This window comes from Topomyia yanbarensis, chromosome 2 (assembly GCF_030247195.1).
Source record: "Topomyia yanbarensis strain Yona2022 chromosome 2, ASM3024719v1, whole genome shotgun sequence".
NCBI lineage: Eukaryota > Metazoa > Arthropoda > Insecta > Diptera > Culicidae > Topomyia > Topomyia yanbarensis.
Genome location: NC_080671.1, coordinates 166,372,259 through 166,393,066, shown reverse-complemented (window position 1 = coordinate 166,393,066; position 20,808 = coordinate 166,372,259). Strand labels below are relative to the sequence as shown.

The 20,808-nt window shown below is 36.1% G+C and overlaps 1 protein-coding gene across 17 annotated transcripts in view; it reads right to left on the bottom strand.

Moving 5' to 3' along the window:
- Positions 1–20,808, bottom strand: part of LOC131682014 (mucin-19) — a 642,211-nt gene that overhangs the window by 85,965 nt on the left and 535,438 nt on the right. For all 17 annotated transcript variants that reach the window (XM_058963148.1, XM_058963145.1, XM_058963144.1 and 14 more), the window contains 2 exons: positions 11,329–11,509; positions 8,018–8,143 (listed from right to left, as the gene is read on the bottom strand). In XM_058963148.1, the coding sequence (XP_058819131.1) occupies positions 8,018–8,143; positions 11,329–11,509 (307 nt within the window). The remainder of the gene's footprint in view (positions 1–8,017; positions 8,144–11,328; positions 11,510–20,808) is intronic.

Here is a 20,808-nt window from a genome sequence, read left to right as displayed (position 1 = left end):
CCATTACTTTATCCTCACTGATAGTCTCAGCACAATTGCAGCTCTACGCTCAAAGAGGATTGATAATCACGATCCATTCTTTTTGGGGAAGATACGAGAATCTCTGAGTAACCTGACAAGAAAATGTTATAAATTTACCCTAGTGTGGCTCCCCGCCCATTGCTCTATTGCGGGCAATGAGAAAGCTGATAATTTAGCCAAGATTGGTGCACTAGATGGTGAAATATATGAAAGACCCATCGCTTACAATGAATTTTATAGCGCTTCTCGACAGAGGACACTTGCTAGTTGGCAAACATCTTGGGACAATGGAGATATGGGACGATGGCTACACTCAATTATCCCTAAAGTATCAACGAAGGCATGGTTCAAAGGATTGGATGTAAGTCGGGACTTCATCCGTGTGATGTCTAGGCTCATGTCCAATCATTATACTTTAGATGCGCATCTCCGTCGTATTGGGCTCGCTGAGGGTAATCATTGTGCTTGTGGAGAAGGTTACCACGACATTGAGCATGTTGTTTGGTCCTGCACTGAATATCGTGAAGCCAGATCACAATTAGTAGATTCTTTACAAGTCCGAGGAAGACCAATCCATGTTCCTGTTAGAGACATCCTGGCGTATCGCGATCCTCTATACATGGAACTTATCTATCATTTTCTAAAAACAGCGTCTATCAAAATTTAATTAAATTCATCTCCTCATACTCTCATCCAAGGCTAATCATTCACCAATTAAAGTGTCCTAGAATATTTAGTTTTTAAATTTAGACAATAACAGAAAAAAAGTAAATAAATACACCCGAAAATACTAGATCATTATGAAGTACAACAATGTAAGGAAAAAAGCAAACAATAAAGTGATTTCAGTGTTAGTTTTAGACAAAGTACTAGTATAGTTAAAATTAGTCTTAAGGATTTTTGTAACGTGCTATGTAAAAAAAAGAAACTGGCGTAAAAAGCTTTTGCAAATGCCGTGTCAAATAAACGTATGAAAAAAAAAAAAAAAAAAATGTAAACCATATTTCATGAACATAATATTATAGCCTGATTGTTGAGTTAAAAAGCGACAAAATCGGGAATCGCCTCTTTATTTCTGGCATCTTCTGTATTTTCTGATTTTGGTACATTATTTTTTTTAATTTTAGTAATTTAGTTTTTCCTGCTTCCATGTCGTAAAAAGTGACAAAAACAGGACGCTCTATACTTCATCTCTTCCCCACTGAAGTTAGTAGGTTCACGCTTGAGACCGCTTTTGAAAATTTATAAGCAGGGCCGCCGAGAGGGGGGCGTATTTCCCCCGGACCCGGAGTTCTGAAGGGGGCCCGGATTTTTATAGGAAAATTCCTAACTAAAATGAAATAGCGAATGACCATAAGGTTAATATTCCATAATCGAAACAAAAATATGATCAGACTTGTAAGGGTTAAAAAATTAAATGCTTTGATTAGAAGTCCAGAGATTGTCTTCAAATTTCGCCAATATGAAATCGATTTTTTTGATTTATTGAATTTCCAATCTTCGAAAGCGCTGGATTAGTATCGAAAGTAATTATTGAAAGAAAAAACCCTGCTTAGGGTTGCCACACCGGTTTTTGGAGGCGAATTCCGTGTCTTCGTTCAAGTAAATCCGAATTTGCCCGGAAGAATCCACTAGATTATTTTGCAATTTTGCGTTTCCCTTTTTCTCTACCAGGAATCGTCCAGCACCCAGTCCTCGTAAACATCATCCTCGGGTTGCAGGCCCTAATTGTTAAGGAGGGCCCCTCTTGGCATTGACAAATATTATTTTAAAAGTGCCATTTGAGTTTACTTTTCCCCATTGAACCTTTGCTTCAATGGATCAATGTTCCTCACAAAGACTTGAAAGAAACTGAAGTGTGATTTCACAACCCGTGTTTGTTTATTGAGGAGCAGAGCAAAGCTCGCTCGGGTTATTCTTCACAGCGAGAGTGGCTGGTGCTTTTAGATTCTTTGTGAATATCCGAGGAAGCGAAGTACTACACCCAACTAAATCAACAAAACTGTTGACAAATGCAAAACATACAACTAAATGTGAACGGCACAGAAAGGTGGAATGCTTTACCAAAACATTACACTCTACAGTGAATGTGAAGAAAATAAGATATTTTTCCTCCTAGTGCTACGAGCTACTTAAGAAATAAACCAGCACATATTTATTTGTTTTTAAGCGATTAATACAATAAAAAGCAATGGAAGCGTTCCAAAATTCTGTCGAGCGGTCACTTTAATTCGAAATTCTAATTGATTTCAACGCATACCCATGTGTCTTTTGAAGTCTATCTCCTGTTCAGTAAAACTCTGCTGGTCAAAGTACCATTAGAGGCGGTAACCCTACCTCTATTTGAGAGGTCAATTGGTCAAATGAGTCATCAAAAACTCTTGATATACCAAAATAATTCGAAATTAATCGAAAAATTTAAATTTAAAATTTAATATAGTTCATTGTTACAAAATCCATAAAAAATCATATTCAGATACGAGATAATATCGAAACGTTTTTGTCAAGGGATCGTACTGATGTAGCTTTTTTCGGTGTTTTTCGACTACCAATTTCCCCTTGCAAAGAGGCCAGGGATGGAAAAAAATAAATACGTTTTGGAATTCTTTCAAATACGGCCTTTTATAAACATTTTCAGTATAACAGCAAATTGCGTACACAACAAGCCCCTTTCATGACGAGTAGAGTGTTAAAAGTTTTCCTTTGAATTTTATATGTCACTAGCTAATACCCATCTCGCGTTGCTGCGACTTTCAACGAAATAGGAGGAAAACACATTTTTTCCGAAGCGCCATCTGGCGGGAAGGTAATCCCCGGCCAATAGCACACAAACACGGTCCATAACAAATGCCTACTATGTATAAATTTTTACGGTAATCGGTTGCTGCCAATGATTCTAAAAAGCATACGTTCAACCAAATTACTAAATTGTGTTTGATTGATTTCGAAGAGAAAATTTAACTCTGCTACCAAACTAAATCAACTAGTTAGCAAGATTAGCTAACTAATGTAGCAAGTTAAATACGCATACAAAATCTTTTCATTTTGGAGGAGTGAGCGTGAGATTTTGAACGTCGCTTCCTGAACGTAACCATATTATTTTTATATTTGAACTATTTACTAGAAATCAGTTACAACATTCTTGTAAAATATTTTAAGGTGTGCTAACACACCAACACAAATAAAAGAATAGTCGAAAATCACCGAAAAAAGCTACGTCATTTGAGTACGATCCCTTGACAAAAACGTTTCGGTATTATCTCGTGTCTGAATATGATTTTTTATGGATTTTGTAACAATGAACTAGATTAAATTTTAAACCCTTATTTGAAATTTGATCCATGTTTCTCATTTTTTCCATCTTTTATTCCTACATGGATTTTTTTTATTTTGTTAAAATTTCATTGATCTATTTTTTCAAGTTGTGGATTATATTTGTATTTCTACAATTTTAAGATTGTGTCTTTTTTCATCTATTTCCATACTTTAATTTTATCCATCTATTTACGTTCCTTACTTTTGCTTTTTTTCTATTGCTATCATTATCACTTACTTTAATTTATAGTTCTCTCTCTGTTATTTCATTTTATTCGCAATTTTTCCAGAAAATTCTGCTTTCTTTATTTTATTTTTCTTATTGTTTCGTATTTTAATACACTGCTTTTTTATTTGTTTCTTTTGTTATTCCATCTAGTTTATAGAATTTGTCTATTTACTACATTTATTCTTATCACAGCCTTTTTCTATTTCCCTTTTTTATATTTTTTGCATTTCCAAAAGCAATTTCACTTATTCAAATCAATTCCAATTTGTCTTATTGTTTATTTTTTACCTATTTTCTTTCTTATTTCTTGTTTTTAGCTTTTCGTAGTTTTATTTTTTTTCCATTGCTCATTTAATAAAATTTTATTTATTGTTTAAACCTTTTTCTTAAGATTTAATTCGTTATTGTTATTTCTTCATTGTTTCCATTTAACCTATTTTGAAAGTACTTTTTCTGTTGACCATTTTTCTATACGCTAACATTGATTTTTTTTTATTTTCCTAAAAAAACATTTGATTTCTTTTTTTGACACTATGCGCACTTGTTCTTCACTTTACATTTAGTTCGTTGTTTGAATTCGTTTCAAATTTCATTTCTAGTGTTTTTTTCTGTTTTTTAAATAATTTAATCCATTTTATTCATTTTCTTCGTGTTAATTTTTCATTTTTTTATTCTATAGTATACCATGTTGACTTTTTCTGCTATTTTTTGTTTTCCATTTTGTCTGTTTGCTCCGTTTTTGTTCAATACTTCCAATTTTCTTTACTTTTTCGTCTTTTCATCATTCCAATTTTCCAGTTAAAAATTTTACGGTTCGTCCATTTTTTTAAATTTATATACGGCTATTTTATTCTTGTCTTTTATATACTCCTCTAATTTTATACATTCTTAACGTTTTATTTACTTTTTCTATTGCTTTAAATATTACTTGTTTTTAATGTCAAATAAATATTATTATTCTTGATTTATCGAGTTTTTCAGTTTTATGCATTTTTTATATTAATGTATGTATTCTTTTTAGTAGTTTTTTCATTTTCATTGATTCTTGAATTTTTTCCTACATTCCTATCGATTTTTCATTATTTTCACCATTTGTTCAATAATGTTCGACTTCTTTAATCTTCGCAATATGTTTTTCTAGTTTCCTGTTTTCTTTTATCAATTTTTTATAGGTTTTATTTTGGTTTTTTTTTCGATGTAACATTTTTTGACAATTGACATTAATTTGTTTATTTGGTTGAATTTTGTTCTTTTTAGCTCTTTTGTACATTCTTTTGGTAATTAATTTTTCTTATGGTTTTTTTTTATCTTTTGCCATTGCTCGCCGTTCAGATATTTTTAATTTTTGTGGTTACTACATTTTTAATCTTTCCATTTCCTTACTTTTATAAATACTATTGACAAAAATGGCGCTTTTCAAAGTCACCAAAACTGTCGAAGAGGTATTAAAAACTCCCAACGAATAAAAATTCAACTTTTTTGCGCCTTCACTAGTACTACAAGCAACTAGAGCTAAAACTGGTAAATTAATATGTAAAATTTCAGTGTACTGTTTGAACACGGATTCATGCCGAATCGATCGACGTCGACGAATCTACTATCTCTAACCTCTTTTGTGTCTGAAGGGTTCGATGCGAATCAACAAACTGATGTTATATATACTGACTTATCTGCAGCTTTCGACAAAATCAATCACGATATCGCAATCGCTAAATTGGAAAAACTTGGCTTCAGTGGATCACTCCTGCGATGGTTCCAATCCTATCTCGTTGGCCGTCAACTCAGTGTGAACATAGGTGATGCATACTCCAAACTATTCTCAGCAACGTCTGGAATTCCGCAAGGAAGTCATCTCGGACCATTGATATTCACTCTCTATTTCAACGATGTAAGCTATCAGCTGAAAGGGCTACGGTTGTCGTATGCAGATGACCTAAAAATTTTCAACAGAATTAAGAGCCGAACGGACGCACTTTATTTGCAGCAGCAATTTGACACTTTCAGCAGATGGTGTAAAAACAACCGAACGAATCTGAATCCGGCGAAATGTTCTGTGATATCGTTCTCCAGAAAAAAAGATCCCATTGAGTTTGAATATAACTTGTCTGGAGCTCTTGTTTCCCGGGTGAGCTGCGTTAAGGATCTTGGAGGGCTGTTAGATTCGAAACTTACATTTAAGAATCACATTTCGTATGTTGTTGGTAAAGCATCGCGAAGCCTGGGCTTCATTTTCCGTACGGCCAAATCCTTCACAGACATTTATTGTCTCAAAAGCCTCTACCGCTCTTTAGTGCGCTCCACGCTGGAGTATTGTTCAGCAGTCTGGAACCCGAATTACATGAACAGCAGCGATCGAATTGAAGGCGTTCAACGAAAATTTATACGGTATGCTCTTCGACGCCTGCCTTGGCGCGATCCTGTTCGTCTACCAAGCTACGAGAGTCGGTGTCAACTCATCCAGCTCGATACCGTTCAGCGTCGAAACTGCAAGAGCCTTATTCATCTCTGACCTTCTGTCAGGACGCATCGATTCCCCAGATTTACTAGAGCGAGTCAACATTCAAGCAAGGTCCAGAACGTTACGCGGAAACGTTCTTCTGAGAGTGCCGTTTCGACGAACTATTCAAACAGCTAATGCCGCTATCACGGGACTACAACGCCTCTTCAATCGTGTGTCGCACCTGTTCGACTTTCATTTGTCTCGGATATCTTTAAGAAACCGATTCCTGCAGTTTTTTAAATGTAATTAGTTTAAGTTTCCATCATTGGGGCCGAGTGCGGCCTGTTGATGCGTGCGATAAATAAATAAATAAATACTAAAACTCCAATGGATTTCAAACATTAACTTTTTTATACTCAGGCAATACATAGTGGTAGGGGCCCGTACGTTGGACCCCCGGGCCCGTATTTTCCCTCTACGGCCCTGTTTATAAGTGATGAGACGTTCACCTTATCACCGCGATGTTATCATGTTTGCGAAATCACGGGTGTAGGTTGCGTAGATGATCACGAAGGGCTTAAACATTGGTTTGTTAACGTGTTTGTTGCGTGTATAAATTCAATTTTTTTTTCGCCATGGAACGTGTTGTTTAGTGAATATGAGTCATTTTGTTGTTTGGTTCATCTGAAGGCATTGGACCTATGTTAGTAGGGCTGAGGATAAGAACTTCCGGACGTAACCGATTCATGGTCGCGCGAGCACTGGCATTTGTAGGTTCACTCCTGAGATCGCGTTTATGAATTTATAAGTGCTGAAACGTTCACTTAATCACTAAGCTGTTATTCTGTTCACGAGATCGCGGGCACGTGGATGATCGCGATGGACTCGAGCATTTGTATGTTAACGTCGCGTGTGCTAGCGCGTGGCCATTCGCATATTTGCGTGTTCCTGAAAGATCGCGCGCGAATCTGATGCTTAATTTTTATTATATCGTTCAGATACTAGAAGAGAGTGGTTTCTTCCATTTCACTAGAGTTCCCGTTAATGTCGCCATGAAACGTGTTGTCTACTGAATATAAGAGTCACTTCTTATTGGTCCAATTGAATGCATGAGTCTAAAATGCTAGGATCGAGGGTAGACTTCCGGACGTGATCGATTCATGTGCGACGGGAAAATGCTTGTAAAAAATAGTTTTTCTTATTTCACAATAAGTATTATAAATCCCATGGTACAGTATATCGATACATCTCTTTATTATGACCTGAAAAAAATCCGAAATGCTCCTATTTTTTCGTGCTCTACAGGGACGTTAATTCCTTTAATAATTTAAAACATCCGACAAAAAGTTTCCACAGTTCCCGTGCCCCAAAAAATGATCCCTCCCGCGGCTATGAAGTTAGTTTCAACAACCGAAAGCAAATCACGAAACCATTAGGCAAACGAACAAAGAATGCGCATGATTGCTTCCATCACATTGCGACGCGATGTCATTTCAATTATGATAATGGGTATTAAGTAGTATTGTTGTTGAATTTGTTCAAAGCTCTAGCACCGGTGTGTTTTTCGTTTGTTTGCGGACGAACTTGCTGCCGGTTTATTGAGGGGATGGTTTCTCATTTATGATGGCTTTAAAATACGGTTCTTCTACTTTAAAACTTCTTCGCCGGAAAAAAAACAACGAACGGAACAGGTTGGAACACGTTAGCTGAAGAGCTGGCATTACCACTCGAGCGGGAAGCTACTTGTTACTCAATTACAATTATTATCATTTTATTTGGCTTCCACGCTTGTTGCAGGTTGCTCGAGAAGCCTGTTAACTGATTTAAAATGGCATGTATTTTAATGTTTTATGTTTGGACCGTGCAATCAGATCGAATCAGAATGATAATTTAATTAGTCGGTCCGATTATATTGATCCAGATAAGTATCACCAATTGGCGTTAGAAATCGGAGTTTTTTTTCGAACCGCCAGAAATAGAATGGCAATTGATACATATTAATGTTCACTTACTTCATGATCGTTGTGTTCATATTGTGGGCTATGATGGCATCCTGTGCTTCCATCCATATTTCGCCGGCTCCGGTTTTCGAACTCCGTCCGACCTCCATGTAGAAGTAGCGCTGCGAGGCACCGCATCTGAAACGAATCACACAGAATGGTTAGTTCAATGTCGTCAACGATGATAACAGGGGGAGGGGGGGGGACTGTAAGTTTGATTTATCGCGGTAAAATTTGCTTTTAATTGGAGCCTAGTGTTGCTTCGGTGTGTAAAATATGTCGATTTAAAAGCTGCCTTCTGTTCCCGGGCCACACATGGTTTTTTATACAGGATTGAGCTCAGGGCGTAATGAAATTCTGACTAAAATGAGTTCAGTGGACTAAAGCCAGAATTAAAGTCGGCAGAAAAACACTTAAAAATATTGATGAATTACAGTGCAAATTGGCATGCATATATGTATGGTAATTAGGTCCGGCTGAATTCACTGCTAACATATAAAGTAATGAAAATACATTGTGATTGCATTAGGGTGGTTCAGCAAATTACTTAGATGATTCAACGATTTTCAATTTATCTGATATACTGATAGTACATTTAACATTCAAGTTGATAACTAGGACCTAGCTTTGGTGAATACTAGGTCTGACTCATTTCGCTTCGAATATCAATGTATCTCGGTTTAAATCATGAAACAGATTACATCGTGCAACAGCATACGTTTTCCACTACCTATACATCCTACTTCGGATGATATAAACTAGCTGAATATGCGATGTTAAAGATGGCCTTTCCGGACGAAATTGCTGTACTGATCAAGTCTCCAGACCCGCTAAAAGACCGTCGCCAAGTCGTCGACCGGTCCAGTTCAATCTTCAAGACCGGACCATTCCTAGATGACGAAAGGATTTCGTGGATGCGCGGACGAATCGGTTCTTCGCCATATACACTGGACGAAATTTCTCATTGTAGACTTGCGCCAACTGAAAAACTGTTGTCAACGCGATTCGTCAACATTTCGAGATCATCAAACTCAGGTCGCTTGTAAAGAAGGTCGATTCGAGATGCGTAATGTCACCGCACCCCAAATTGTTCGAGGTGGCACACGATCTGGAGAATCGAGAATCGGTTCTAGAGACTGGCGAAACGGTGAGAAATCCGGGGTCGGATCGAGGAAGTGATTCTGGCCCGGGATGGCTGAGCTCGACAAGTGTTGGTACGGACATCATCGAGGGCCCTGTGAAAACCAGGCACCAGATTGGTGGCTGTTCGTAGAAAGTTTCCCCACCGCACGGTGGGAAAAAATGTACTTATCATTTATATTTTATAAGAAATTTAAAAAAAGATCGGACAAAGTCTACCAAGAAAAGTCTGAACAAATACTTGCTGATATTTACAACGACCCTTTCGGTACACTATCATGCTTTTCAATAGGTTTACTTGACACGGCTCAATGCGTTTATACAACTGAGCAGCCGATCCTTTAAATTTTTACAATAAGTAAAAAACACTTTAACTGCCTGTATCATGAGAAGCAATTATTAATATTTTTTTAGCTGTAGAGCCTTGGTTTCCACTGCGACCATTTAAAGGAATATTGGTTGCAATGTTTATAATTATTGATATACACGACCGAAAATAATTTCATATATGGACGTATTATACAACGGTTTTTGAGTGGATGTGTATTCGTTCATAATCAGGCTTTATAGTATGTATTAGCAGGATCTAAGTAAGATAGGCTGAGCGAAGATGAATCACGTGGAACCAAACCAAAATAATAAAAGTTCGTTGGGCAACTTGCGTAAATTTGTTGCTAAGAAAGTTTTCGTCTTTGCGCAACGACAGTACAGATTGCAACCGCAAACAAAATAAATACGCACATTTGCCTCACACATTGAGCCCAGGCGAGGTGGACCGTGAACAATATAGTATATACAGGTGTGGCTAAGATGACACTTTGGTATTCGTAAGATGAATCTTACATGAGTGGTGTTAGTGAATGCAGAATAAATCGACTTTCTTTCGTCATAACGTGCGTTCCGCCTCGATTAAATCGTGTGAACGCTATGACGTCACTGCGTTGTGCTTCTAGATTTTTGGTTTTCACCGATAGCAATTTGTGTGATCTGACACACCTTTTTATACCACACTGGATCGTGCAATTATTTAACACAGCAAAGGCAAAATAAAACATTGAACACAAGCGAACTGTGTACAGTGGTACAATGCTCGAATCAAACCACTCTGTGAGCACATCGTATCCGTATACGAATGGAAGATACGCACCAAACAAAATGAGTCAACGCCAGTGATGATGAGCGAGCGAAAGAGACAACTAGTACCACAATTGTTAACCGTATTCGCCCATGGAACCTGATCGTACAAGCGGTTTCGTGCACGTGTTTAATACGGATGAATGCGTGTGCATAAAATGTGTACTTGAAACGAACACAGCCCGAGGGTGCATGGTGTTTGATCGGACAAGTTCAGTTGCCTGTTGAAAAGCATTTCGTATCGTTCTTCCACTCTCCATAGCCAGTATAGCGGACTTATCAGTCTGCTACACTGACTGTATAAGTGTGTAGCGAAGTTGTCTGCTCGCCGTTCAGCAAGCAACTGAGCTTGTCCGAGTAAATTTGTTCCTTAAATAGTCGATGATGACGTAATTCGTAATTAGGTACATAAATTTGTCGTGCCGTACCTGGGAAGCGCTGCCTTCTGTGTGTAAATGCGTGGTATTTTAACTATGTTATACTTTATTTAATTTTTTAATGCAATAATACCAAAAATCATAAGATTAAAACTCCTATTCAAATTATGAATATCCCTAAAATGAACCAATTTTACAGCTTGATGATGACAACGATTAAGAATTGTCTGTTATCTCGACTTTGGTCGGTCACGACGAAATTCATCTCAACATACATCAAACCTCTAACTAAACTTATTGGAGATCACATTTTCGAACCGAAGTGATTCTATTGAAATATGTGTATTTTCATATTAAGATTTGTTTTGATCATTTCAAATCTTGTATAACAATGGTTTGCAGGTTATCCACTTTTGATCGAAAAAATGGCGTTATTCAACCCTGTGCAGTCATAGCTTAATTTCAGTAAAACTATTAGAAAAAATAAAACAAAAAAGCACATAAAATATCAAACCTAAACGTTATCCAATTAAAAATGTCAGAACTCAACTAGCAGAAAAGTCTATTAAAACTTCAAAGCCATTCAATATTTCACCGCTTTTTTTGTTTGTTTTGTTCACCATTCGACTTCGAATGATCTGATAAATCGACAAAAAAATGCGAAGCACTCACCTTCGTATCGATGCTAGCGAAAACTCGACCACCTCCACGCGGCTGTCCCCGGTAGCTGTGGTTGGGGGTCCTATCCGTACCAGTGACAGTGTTTTGTCCGTGATGCACAGCCGATAGTTGCCAAGTATTCCATAGCTGTCGCCCAATCCTTTGCGTTGAACAAACACATCCCAAACGTGTTCTGTCCGGGGAAAAAATGAATGCAATGAAAAGAGAAAATACACGGTTAGTAGTTAGTCGTGAAATTAAAAACATCATAAATCAAAGGTTGTTTTTTGACGCTCCTTTTGTCTGTTTGTCTCTCTCTCGCTCACTCGCTCTCTCGCTAAACTCAACTTTATCTGATATTGCAAAATTTCATTAGAGTTTTCCTTTCGGAAAACGGGACTTATTGTATGTGTGTGTGTAGCATATAGAGGATTTCCGAATTGTATACGCGAGCTGAATATGCAATTAGTGAACTCAGCGTCCGGTACGGCAAGTAAAATGCAATTTAATTCACTTTGTGATTTTATGCACAGGTACGTTTTTTTACCATTCTTTCGCTTTTGCGCTCTCCTGATTCCACAGTGTTAACCGCTCGCTACTTTATTGGTGCGGCACGCGATCCTCGTCTGGCGCCTGATGGTTCGCAAAGCTATTTGGCGGTGCTTGTTCGGAACTGGCCTTCGCAAATGGTTCGTGGTTGGTGTTTTTCTGAGCGTAATTCAATTAGTGGTGCCTTTGAGGTGATGCGAAAGCCGATTGTGTTTATGGGAGTTTAAAATTTTAATCTTTCGATTAGCAAATATCCGGTGCTTAATGTAAAGTTGTGTCAACCTAACTGAAGGTTTTACTACTGAATAGTAAAGAGGCATGTATACGAACAATTTTAACGAGGTTGACAGGACGCGTTTAAAACGTTTTATGGAGAAAAATATCACGGACAAGTTCTAAGGGGGCATATGATTTTTTAACCTTGTTTAAAAATAAATATATACATTTAAAAAAAAAATCTAGAAAATGGGAAGGCAAAATAGAATGAAGTTTTTTGCATGTTACAAAACACTTAGTCTTGAATAGCAAGTTTTAGTTGCATACGAAAACCATTTAACCACTTCCATCCCGCTTCTTAAAGTTATCAATGCATGAACGTTTGACCAATCGTTCGATTGAAACACAAAGTGTGTTTTGGTTTTAAGGGATTTGCGTCAAGCCGGCGCTAATTCGTTCCGACAAAAAGTTAGTGGGGTTTTTCACTATTTGAATTTTTACATTTTTTTTTTGTTTTTGTGAAAAATGACAACATTTTTTTCAGTGTATATTTTTTTTGTACAGAAGTATTCATTCCCTGTAACTTATTCTCAGATAGTTTTACTGCATAAAATACAGAAACCGATTATTTAGAAAAATGTTATTGTGTCTTTGTCTGAGAATTATTCGTTCACTGTATTTTATACAGCAGAACTAACTGAGGAAGAGTTACAGGAAGTGAAAACTTCCATGCACTGAAAAAACTAAACACGTTAATATCATGTGGAAAACTATTGAATTGATTCAATCCCAAGACACATGAATTGCACGCGGTTGCTATTTCAATATCTAATCGAGTGTGGGAAATATAGTTTCCAAATGGGATTCATGCGAACATTGTGTGAAAAGCACATCAAAATCATAAGAAATACCACCGACAAAAATTTTCAAATGAATTGCACGTGAATGTCACTTCGTTTTACCTAGAGATTTAATTGGTAGAATAAACGGTGAAATCCGTAGTTTTGTATACAGAAATACACCGCATGTTTTTCACACGAAAGTCACGTGGAAAATTTATAGTTTACGACTCAATAGCATGTCAATCAACATTCAATGGAAAAATATGCCATATTCACGTGGAATTTGTTTGAAAATAATTTGAAACACCACATGAAATGCGTTTTAACCCTTTCGGAAGTCGTGCTTATGGCCCACTGAATGAGCACCCACTGGAGCCACTGGTTCTCTAAGACGATTTCGCTAGATTTTCAGAGCAGCGTGCACTCAGTCCACCAGCGCTGACTGCCGGAAGGTTAATGGATTTCCATGTGAAATTGAAAGAAAAATCATTTGTTTACTGTTTAACATGAACACGCACATGACGGTGATGTTTGATATCGTATGATTTTATCGTGTGGATTATTTTCAGTGCACAAAAAAATATGCACTGAAAAAAAGTTGCGGCATTTTTCGTAAAAACAAAAAGTTATGTTAAAAATAATTTACAAATAAAAACAATTTTTAATTTCTTTTTTTATATGATACAATTTCATATGCCATTTCAAATCAAAATGAAATTTAATAAAACATTTGGAAGTTTGTTTCAAAAAAACAATTAATTCGTGAAATTATACCCTTTTTAGAAATTATTCGTATTTCTCAATCATGAACTTTAAAGGTCAAATGTTTACCGTTTTAACCCTAAAAAAGGCGAGGGGTTTCGGAGGCTCCGGCTAGTTACAGTTCTCTAGTTTCAATAAACTAGTAATTTGAAATACAAACTTTCGAGTGTTTTCGGGCTTTTGATTGTCTCATTGATAAAACGATTAAAAAGAAGCTTTTGATTTCATTGGGTCTTACGAGCGATGCTTCTTGAAGTCCCAATTTTAGCTTGCCTTTTTGAGGGTTAAACATGGAAAGAATTTTTTAGTGAATTTGAATCGTGGAGAAACTATTATCAAGAAAGTTTTCTTAACAACAACTCTGAACATATTTTAAAAATTCATACTATTTGCAGTTAAATTACTACTTACTCACGAATTAACTGACTGTATAAGTGTGTAGCGAAGTTGTCTGCTCGCCGTTCAGCAAGCAACTGAGCTTGTCCGAGTAAATTTGTTCCTTAAATAGTCGATGATGACGTAATTCGTAATTAGGTACATAAATTTGTCGTGCCGTACCTGGGAAGCGCTGCCTTCTGTGTGTAAATGCGTGGTATTTTAACTATGTTATACTTTATTTAATTTTTTAATGCAATAATACCAAAAATCATAAGATTAAAACTCCTATTCAAATTCATAATTTACAAATAAAAACAATTTTTAATTTCTTTTTTTATATGATACAATTTCATATGCCATTTCAAATCAAAATGAAATTTAATAAAACATTCGGAAGTTTGTTTCAACAAAAACAATTAATTCGTGAAATTATACCCTTTTTAGAAATTATTCGTATTTCTCAATCATGAACTTTAAAGGTCAAATGTTTACCGTTTTAACCCTAAAAAAGGCGAGGGGTTTCGGAGGCTCCAGCTAGTTACAGTTCTCTAGTTTCAATAAACTAGTAATTTGAAATACAAACTTTCGAGTGTTTTCGGGCTTTTGATTGTCTCATTGATAAAACGATTAAAAAGAAGCTTTTGATTTCATTGGGTCTTACGAGCGATGCTTCTTGAAGTCCCAATTTTAGCTTGCCTTTTTGAGGGTTAAACATGGAAAGAATTTTTTAGTGAATTTGAATCGTGGAGAAACTATTATCAAGAAAGTTTTCTTAACAACAACTCTGAACATATTTTAAAAATTCATACTATTTGCAGTTAAATTACTACTTACTCACGAATTAACTGTTTTTGTTGTAATAAATTCCAAATATCTCGAAAGCTATCACATTTTGAATTTTTTAGGTAAAATGCATTTTGATTTGAAATGACATCTAGAAGCAAATTTTATAATAAAATTATAGTTCTGTCTGTCAATTTTACTAAAACATTTGGAAATTTAAGACCAAGATTTTTAAGAAAAACTTTTTTACTAATAATGTCTCCACAATGCATTAACATTTAACATGTTTTCTTTCTCTTTAGATTTTGGTTGACTAAATATAAAAAAAATAAAAAATGTCTTTTGTGTGATGTAACTTAACATAAACCTTCGTTGTGAAAAATATCAAATTTTTTTCAGTGCATACTTTTTCGCGCAAAAGTTGTCATTCCATGTAGGGCTTTAAGTACAAAAATACATGGTAATGGGACATTTTTTCAAATGCAGCGTGCGAAAACTACTACGCCTTTTCAAAAAAATGCTCTTATGTCAAAATGTTCTACTTGTTAGAAGAAATCGTGGAGAACTATAAACCGAACACAACTGCAGTTTTGTTTGAATCGGCGATGGACATATTTTTTGTCCGACAACTTTCTCATGAAATCCTTCGAATCAGAAATGTCATATTTCTACCGGTTTGCCTTAAATCCTCCAAACTAACATTTTCATATTCTATGGTTTTGTGGTAGTTTTAGAGCTATTTATTTATTGTGATTATAGAGGTTTTAACCTTAAGGTCATTTGCCTCTTTTCCGGTTAGAGAAATCTCTTTTGGAAAAATCCCCTAACCCTATGTGCGCGGTTGGGAATCAAACCCAGGTTGTCTGCGCACAAGGCAATCGATTTACCAACTACGCTATTTTGATATGTTTTTTATTTATTTTGTAAGTCAACTCTTCTTCTCACAATTTTGAATTTAAAAGTACTTATTTATTTATGTACTGTATTTATCCTGGACTTGAAATGCATTTCAATATTAATTCGTCAAAAGGGCGGAAGTGTTTTTTGTAAACAAACTTGTTTCGCTCATTAGTCTGCTGCAGAGTGGAATTTCATGAAAAATATGCGTTAAGGTAAATTTTTACCCTTCGTAGAAGTAATTTCAATTGTTTTCTGCTCTGACATAGTAAATTAAGAGAAACCATCAAAATAAAAGTTTGTTTACAATTCTTCTTCGCCTTTTTGCAAATTTTATATGGATTTAACCACGACTTAGCAAAAAAATTGCACCCGACATTTTCAAAAAAAATTCTTCGGTTCGAGGGGTTGAAACTGAGAAAAAGCGATACACTGAAACCTCCATTTGCGAACTCTTTTTACGTAATATTCGATTTACGTAACGTTTTTACGAACTAAATGAAATAACGAACTCTTTTTTACGAACCGAATTCGTAAAAAAAAGTTTTAGTAAGAGGTTGTATACAATTTTACATATTCTTAGCTAGCTGTTACTAATAAAAGTTGGGTATTTCCGGAATGGGGTTAACGAGTTAATGACGGAAATCGATGTCTGAAGCCATTTTGAAATCCAAGATGGCGACTTTCAGTTTAGATAAATTATCTATTACCTCAACAATATGGATATTTTCGAAATGAGGTTGACGAGTGCATGACGGGAATCGATTTCTTGAACCATTTTGTAATCCAAGATGGCGACTTTCAGTTTAGATAAATTATCTATTACCTCAACAATATGGATATTTTCGGAATGGGTTTGATGAGTGCATGACGGGAATCGATGTCTTTAACTATTTTGCAATTCAAGATGGCGAGCATGACGGGAACGGATGTCTTGAGCCATTTTGTAATCCAAGACTTCCGGTTTAGATAAATTCTCCATAACCTCAACAATGTGGATATTTTTGAAATGAGGTTGACGAGTATATGGTGTTAGGGTTATCGTGGATATTGCTTAACCGGAAGTCGCCATCTTAGATTTAAACAAAGTTCCAATTGTCCATTTTCATCTACTTGTCAAGCCTGTTTCAAAAATACCCATGTTGTTTGGTTTATCGTGGGTATTGCTCAACCAAAGATTTTTAATAAGAATGTGAAGTAAACTTTTGTTACGAACTAAATCCCAAATAACGAGCACTTTTTTACGAACTAATTCAATTTACGAACCCCCGGTTTGGTTCGTAAAAGGAGGTTACAGTGTATTTCTATAACAGTTATTTCATTAGCTAAGGTTTGTTCGTGACGAAATCTGGACACCAAAAACACATGGATCTCTTGAAATATTCAACCCAATATGAAATGAAATATTTCACACAAATATTGATGTATATATGTCCTCTCTAAAAATACATCATTTGTTAGTACACAAAAACGAGTTGTAAAAACAGGCCCGAAAGAAATGTGTGTGTATTTTGTGCAGTCCTAACTAAATCAGGAATATTTATTAATTAGAATTCTTCTAAAAAACATGACTAATCTGAAAATTCTTTACACAGTGTTTTAGAATCGTTTTATACTCGATTGCCAACAGCTTCATATTAAGGATATGTACAAAAATTAAGAACCGACCAAATGGATTCGATAGTGAAATAAACATTTTGAAGAAGACCAGACCTTCAAATTGTTGCTAGGAAAATAAAAATGTCAAAAGTGTCTGTGTATAATTCGAAGCATCATTAAGCAATGAGTCATTGAAGCTAATGACGGTTCCGCGCCATACTGATAGTAGAATGTAAGGAAGGACTTCAAATTCAAAAAATATTTTGTGGATATTTGACCAAATTTTGTTGCGTGATAATGGATGACAAATATTAGGATAAGGGAAACTTCAAGCAGCTTCATGGTATGTTTTTCTATACTGCTATGCAACGAAATGAGGTCAGGAAGTAATTCTGAACGATAGAGAAGACAAAGTTTTCCAAGAAATATGTGATTTGGCAAGTCATCTGCAGCAGCAGACGAACCAATACAAACTTCGCACCAACAAGAAGGAATTCCAGAATATCTACCAGGGAGATTGTTTACAGAAACGATGTTAGTACAGTGCATAATGTAGGGGAAACCGAGGTGGGTTGAAACAGAGGAGAGTTTAAACAAAGTCCATTGTTAGCAAAACCATACCGGTAGGGATTTTGCACGAATGCTTTTGTTAAACACATACTAAAGATGTAAAACAAAAGCATTTTGGCCAGATCTCCAACGACATGGTTTAGCTAGTAATGGGGTATTTTTTTCACTCTCCTCTGTTTCAACTCTCCTCGGTTTCCCCTACTCTTTCTGTTTTGGCCAGATTTTGCGTGATGTTTAGAAGCGAATGCACCGAGATCACCGAACTGTCCGGAGCTAAGTCCTATCATGCGAAAGTGGGTTCTGGTGATAAGAGAACATTCTAAATGCCAACAGCAGGTATCAGCGAAATACTGAAAAATGTGGAACAAAGTTGGTTATCACTGATTTTTGTGTGAACTGCACATATAACGCAATTTTTTCGACGCTATTTTTAAAAGCGCCTATAAAATATCAACGAATTATGAATTTTTGGATAGAATAGACAAACGTCAATATCTATGAAAAATATTTCAGTTTTTGGTTGAATATTTCAATAGATCTATATGTATTTAGGTGTCCAGATTTTGTCGCGAACAAGCCTTAGAGCCCGACACGTGATTTTTGCAAAAAAAAAAATTATGCAAAATTATAAATGTTCAAATAAAACAAATGTTTTTTTTACCATAAAAAGGTTGTAAAAACGGAAAAAATGTCCCAAAAAACTCGTGTCAGGCCATAGCGACACTGATGAATAAATGAAAATTCATAAACACCTGATATTTCAAATAATTTAGACAGGAGCTTGTCAACACGACCCATATCTCGAAAACCAACAAACTTTGATAGAATCCTTCATAAGACACATTTGTAGTAACGTATAGATTCCAAATATTGCATGTAAAGATATAAAATTAGTTTTTGCCGTTGCACAACCGGAAGACCGCTTTAAGTGAAATACTCTAGTAACACTTGAGGTTCTATGGTAGTTTTACATTGATAAAACTTGTATCCTGCTATAAAGCTTCAATTGTGACATGGGTAAATTTATCTAAATTTTACAATTACAATTAAAGTAAAGTAAGATAGCTGTTCACACCAACACTAGTACCTATTTCCAGCAGAATTATGATAATACAAGTCCAAAGCATCAACAAAAGGGCCAGCGCCCAACACATTTGTGAGGTTAATTTTTTCATGCAATCGTGATTATGATTGCATCAACGATCAGCGACTAAACAATTTATTTTAATTCGTGCTAATTATGCGTTTACTTTTTCACTTTGCAATCTCAAATCAAAGCAATAAAAACCAACAACAAATTCGACTCATTTCCGTGAGTGCTATCGTGATTTTTTTTTGTTCGAAGCGATGCTTGTTTTCTCTGAGGGAGCCCTAGTTGGACCGATTTTCTTTTAATGTTAATATTTCAATATATGCAAAAAATCTATTTCTTTAAGAAAAAACCCAAAGCCCCTTAAGAGATTGTAAACAAGTAACTGCCATCACGAACGCGTCACCCGGTCCACCTTTAGCTTAAGGTCGTACCGCTAAGAATCAGATTAGCATTTGCCCCCGACCGCCAGTCGTTATTAGGATTATTATCTTGAAGTGTTATTGCCACTCATATAGTAAAAAAAGTTGTTATTTTAATTTTATGTAAACAAACAACCGACCAAAGAAATGCCGTACGCTTCAACGCCAGCCGACCTGAATCCGCTGTCTCCGTAACGCTTGTTAACTATATCACATACTGTTACACTCGTCGCACTCTATGCATAGCCTTCATCTTTCCCCACCTAGAGTGTTGCGCCAATTCTAGTCATGTCCTCATTGTTAACATACCCATTTGAACACGTTGGAAGAGTAACATCTGTTTTGTCTGTTCACCCTTTTGGATCAGATTGTGGGGTGATAATTTGGGCGCTCGATTCGGTTAAATTCCATCATTACAACATTTTTTCACCGATTTTGCTATTGTTCTGCCCTGGTGACTTCAAAAGTAGGCGGCAAAACTGACAAAATAGAGTAGAGTGCCTTTCTTAACTAGACGAAAACAAGCAAATTACCTTATGTTTTCAGCTATTTCTACTATTCACGCTTTTTACTTTACTAGCCGATTTGTCTTACAAACAGCTTGGTACATTCTTGTGTTTCATTTTACTCTGCATACCTTGTGTGTGATATGAAAAAATCGTCAGCAAAGTGCTTCTTTTCTCGGTTTGGTACATTTCAACTGACGTTATAATTGAACTAGAAACAATTTACCCTTGGGGTCTGGTTCTCTACTGTACGAATTTCCCAAGCAAAAAATCTCATGACATAGGCAAACGTTAGATATCATACATCCCCTTAAAAAGACCATAATGATGGTTCGTAACAAATTTTATAACCACCAGAACACCATAAGATGGTCTTAACATCCCATAGATTCCCGAAACTATGGTTTTTACATAGGATCTATCGGACTATGGTGATGATGTTTGCATAGGTTGATCTCATTTCGAACACTTTCGAAACTCCATGCAGCATGGGTGAATTTGAACAATGAACATGGGGGTATGTATTACGGTTGCTCAAACTGTTGGTACCCAAGCCACACTCGGATGAAAGAACCCACCACCCGGTCTACATAATACACTGAAAATACACAAAGCACACCGCTCTTGTCCTTCGAAAATTCTAATCCCGTTCGTATCAATCGCATTTACCGGCGACTTCATTATCCGCTTCAGCAATGATCCTTGTATGGTATCCACCGTCTCGAAAACGCATCCTTTGCACCGCACCACTTCGAAGTTCGCCAATCGGAGCGAATATAGATCTTGATTGACACTAATCAGTATTGAGGTATCAGAATAATCGACAATCGCTTTCCATTCTGCCCTCGTGTCGCATTCTTCCCCCTTCTCTTCGCCGA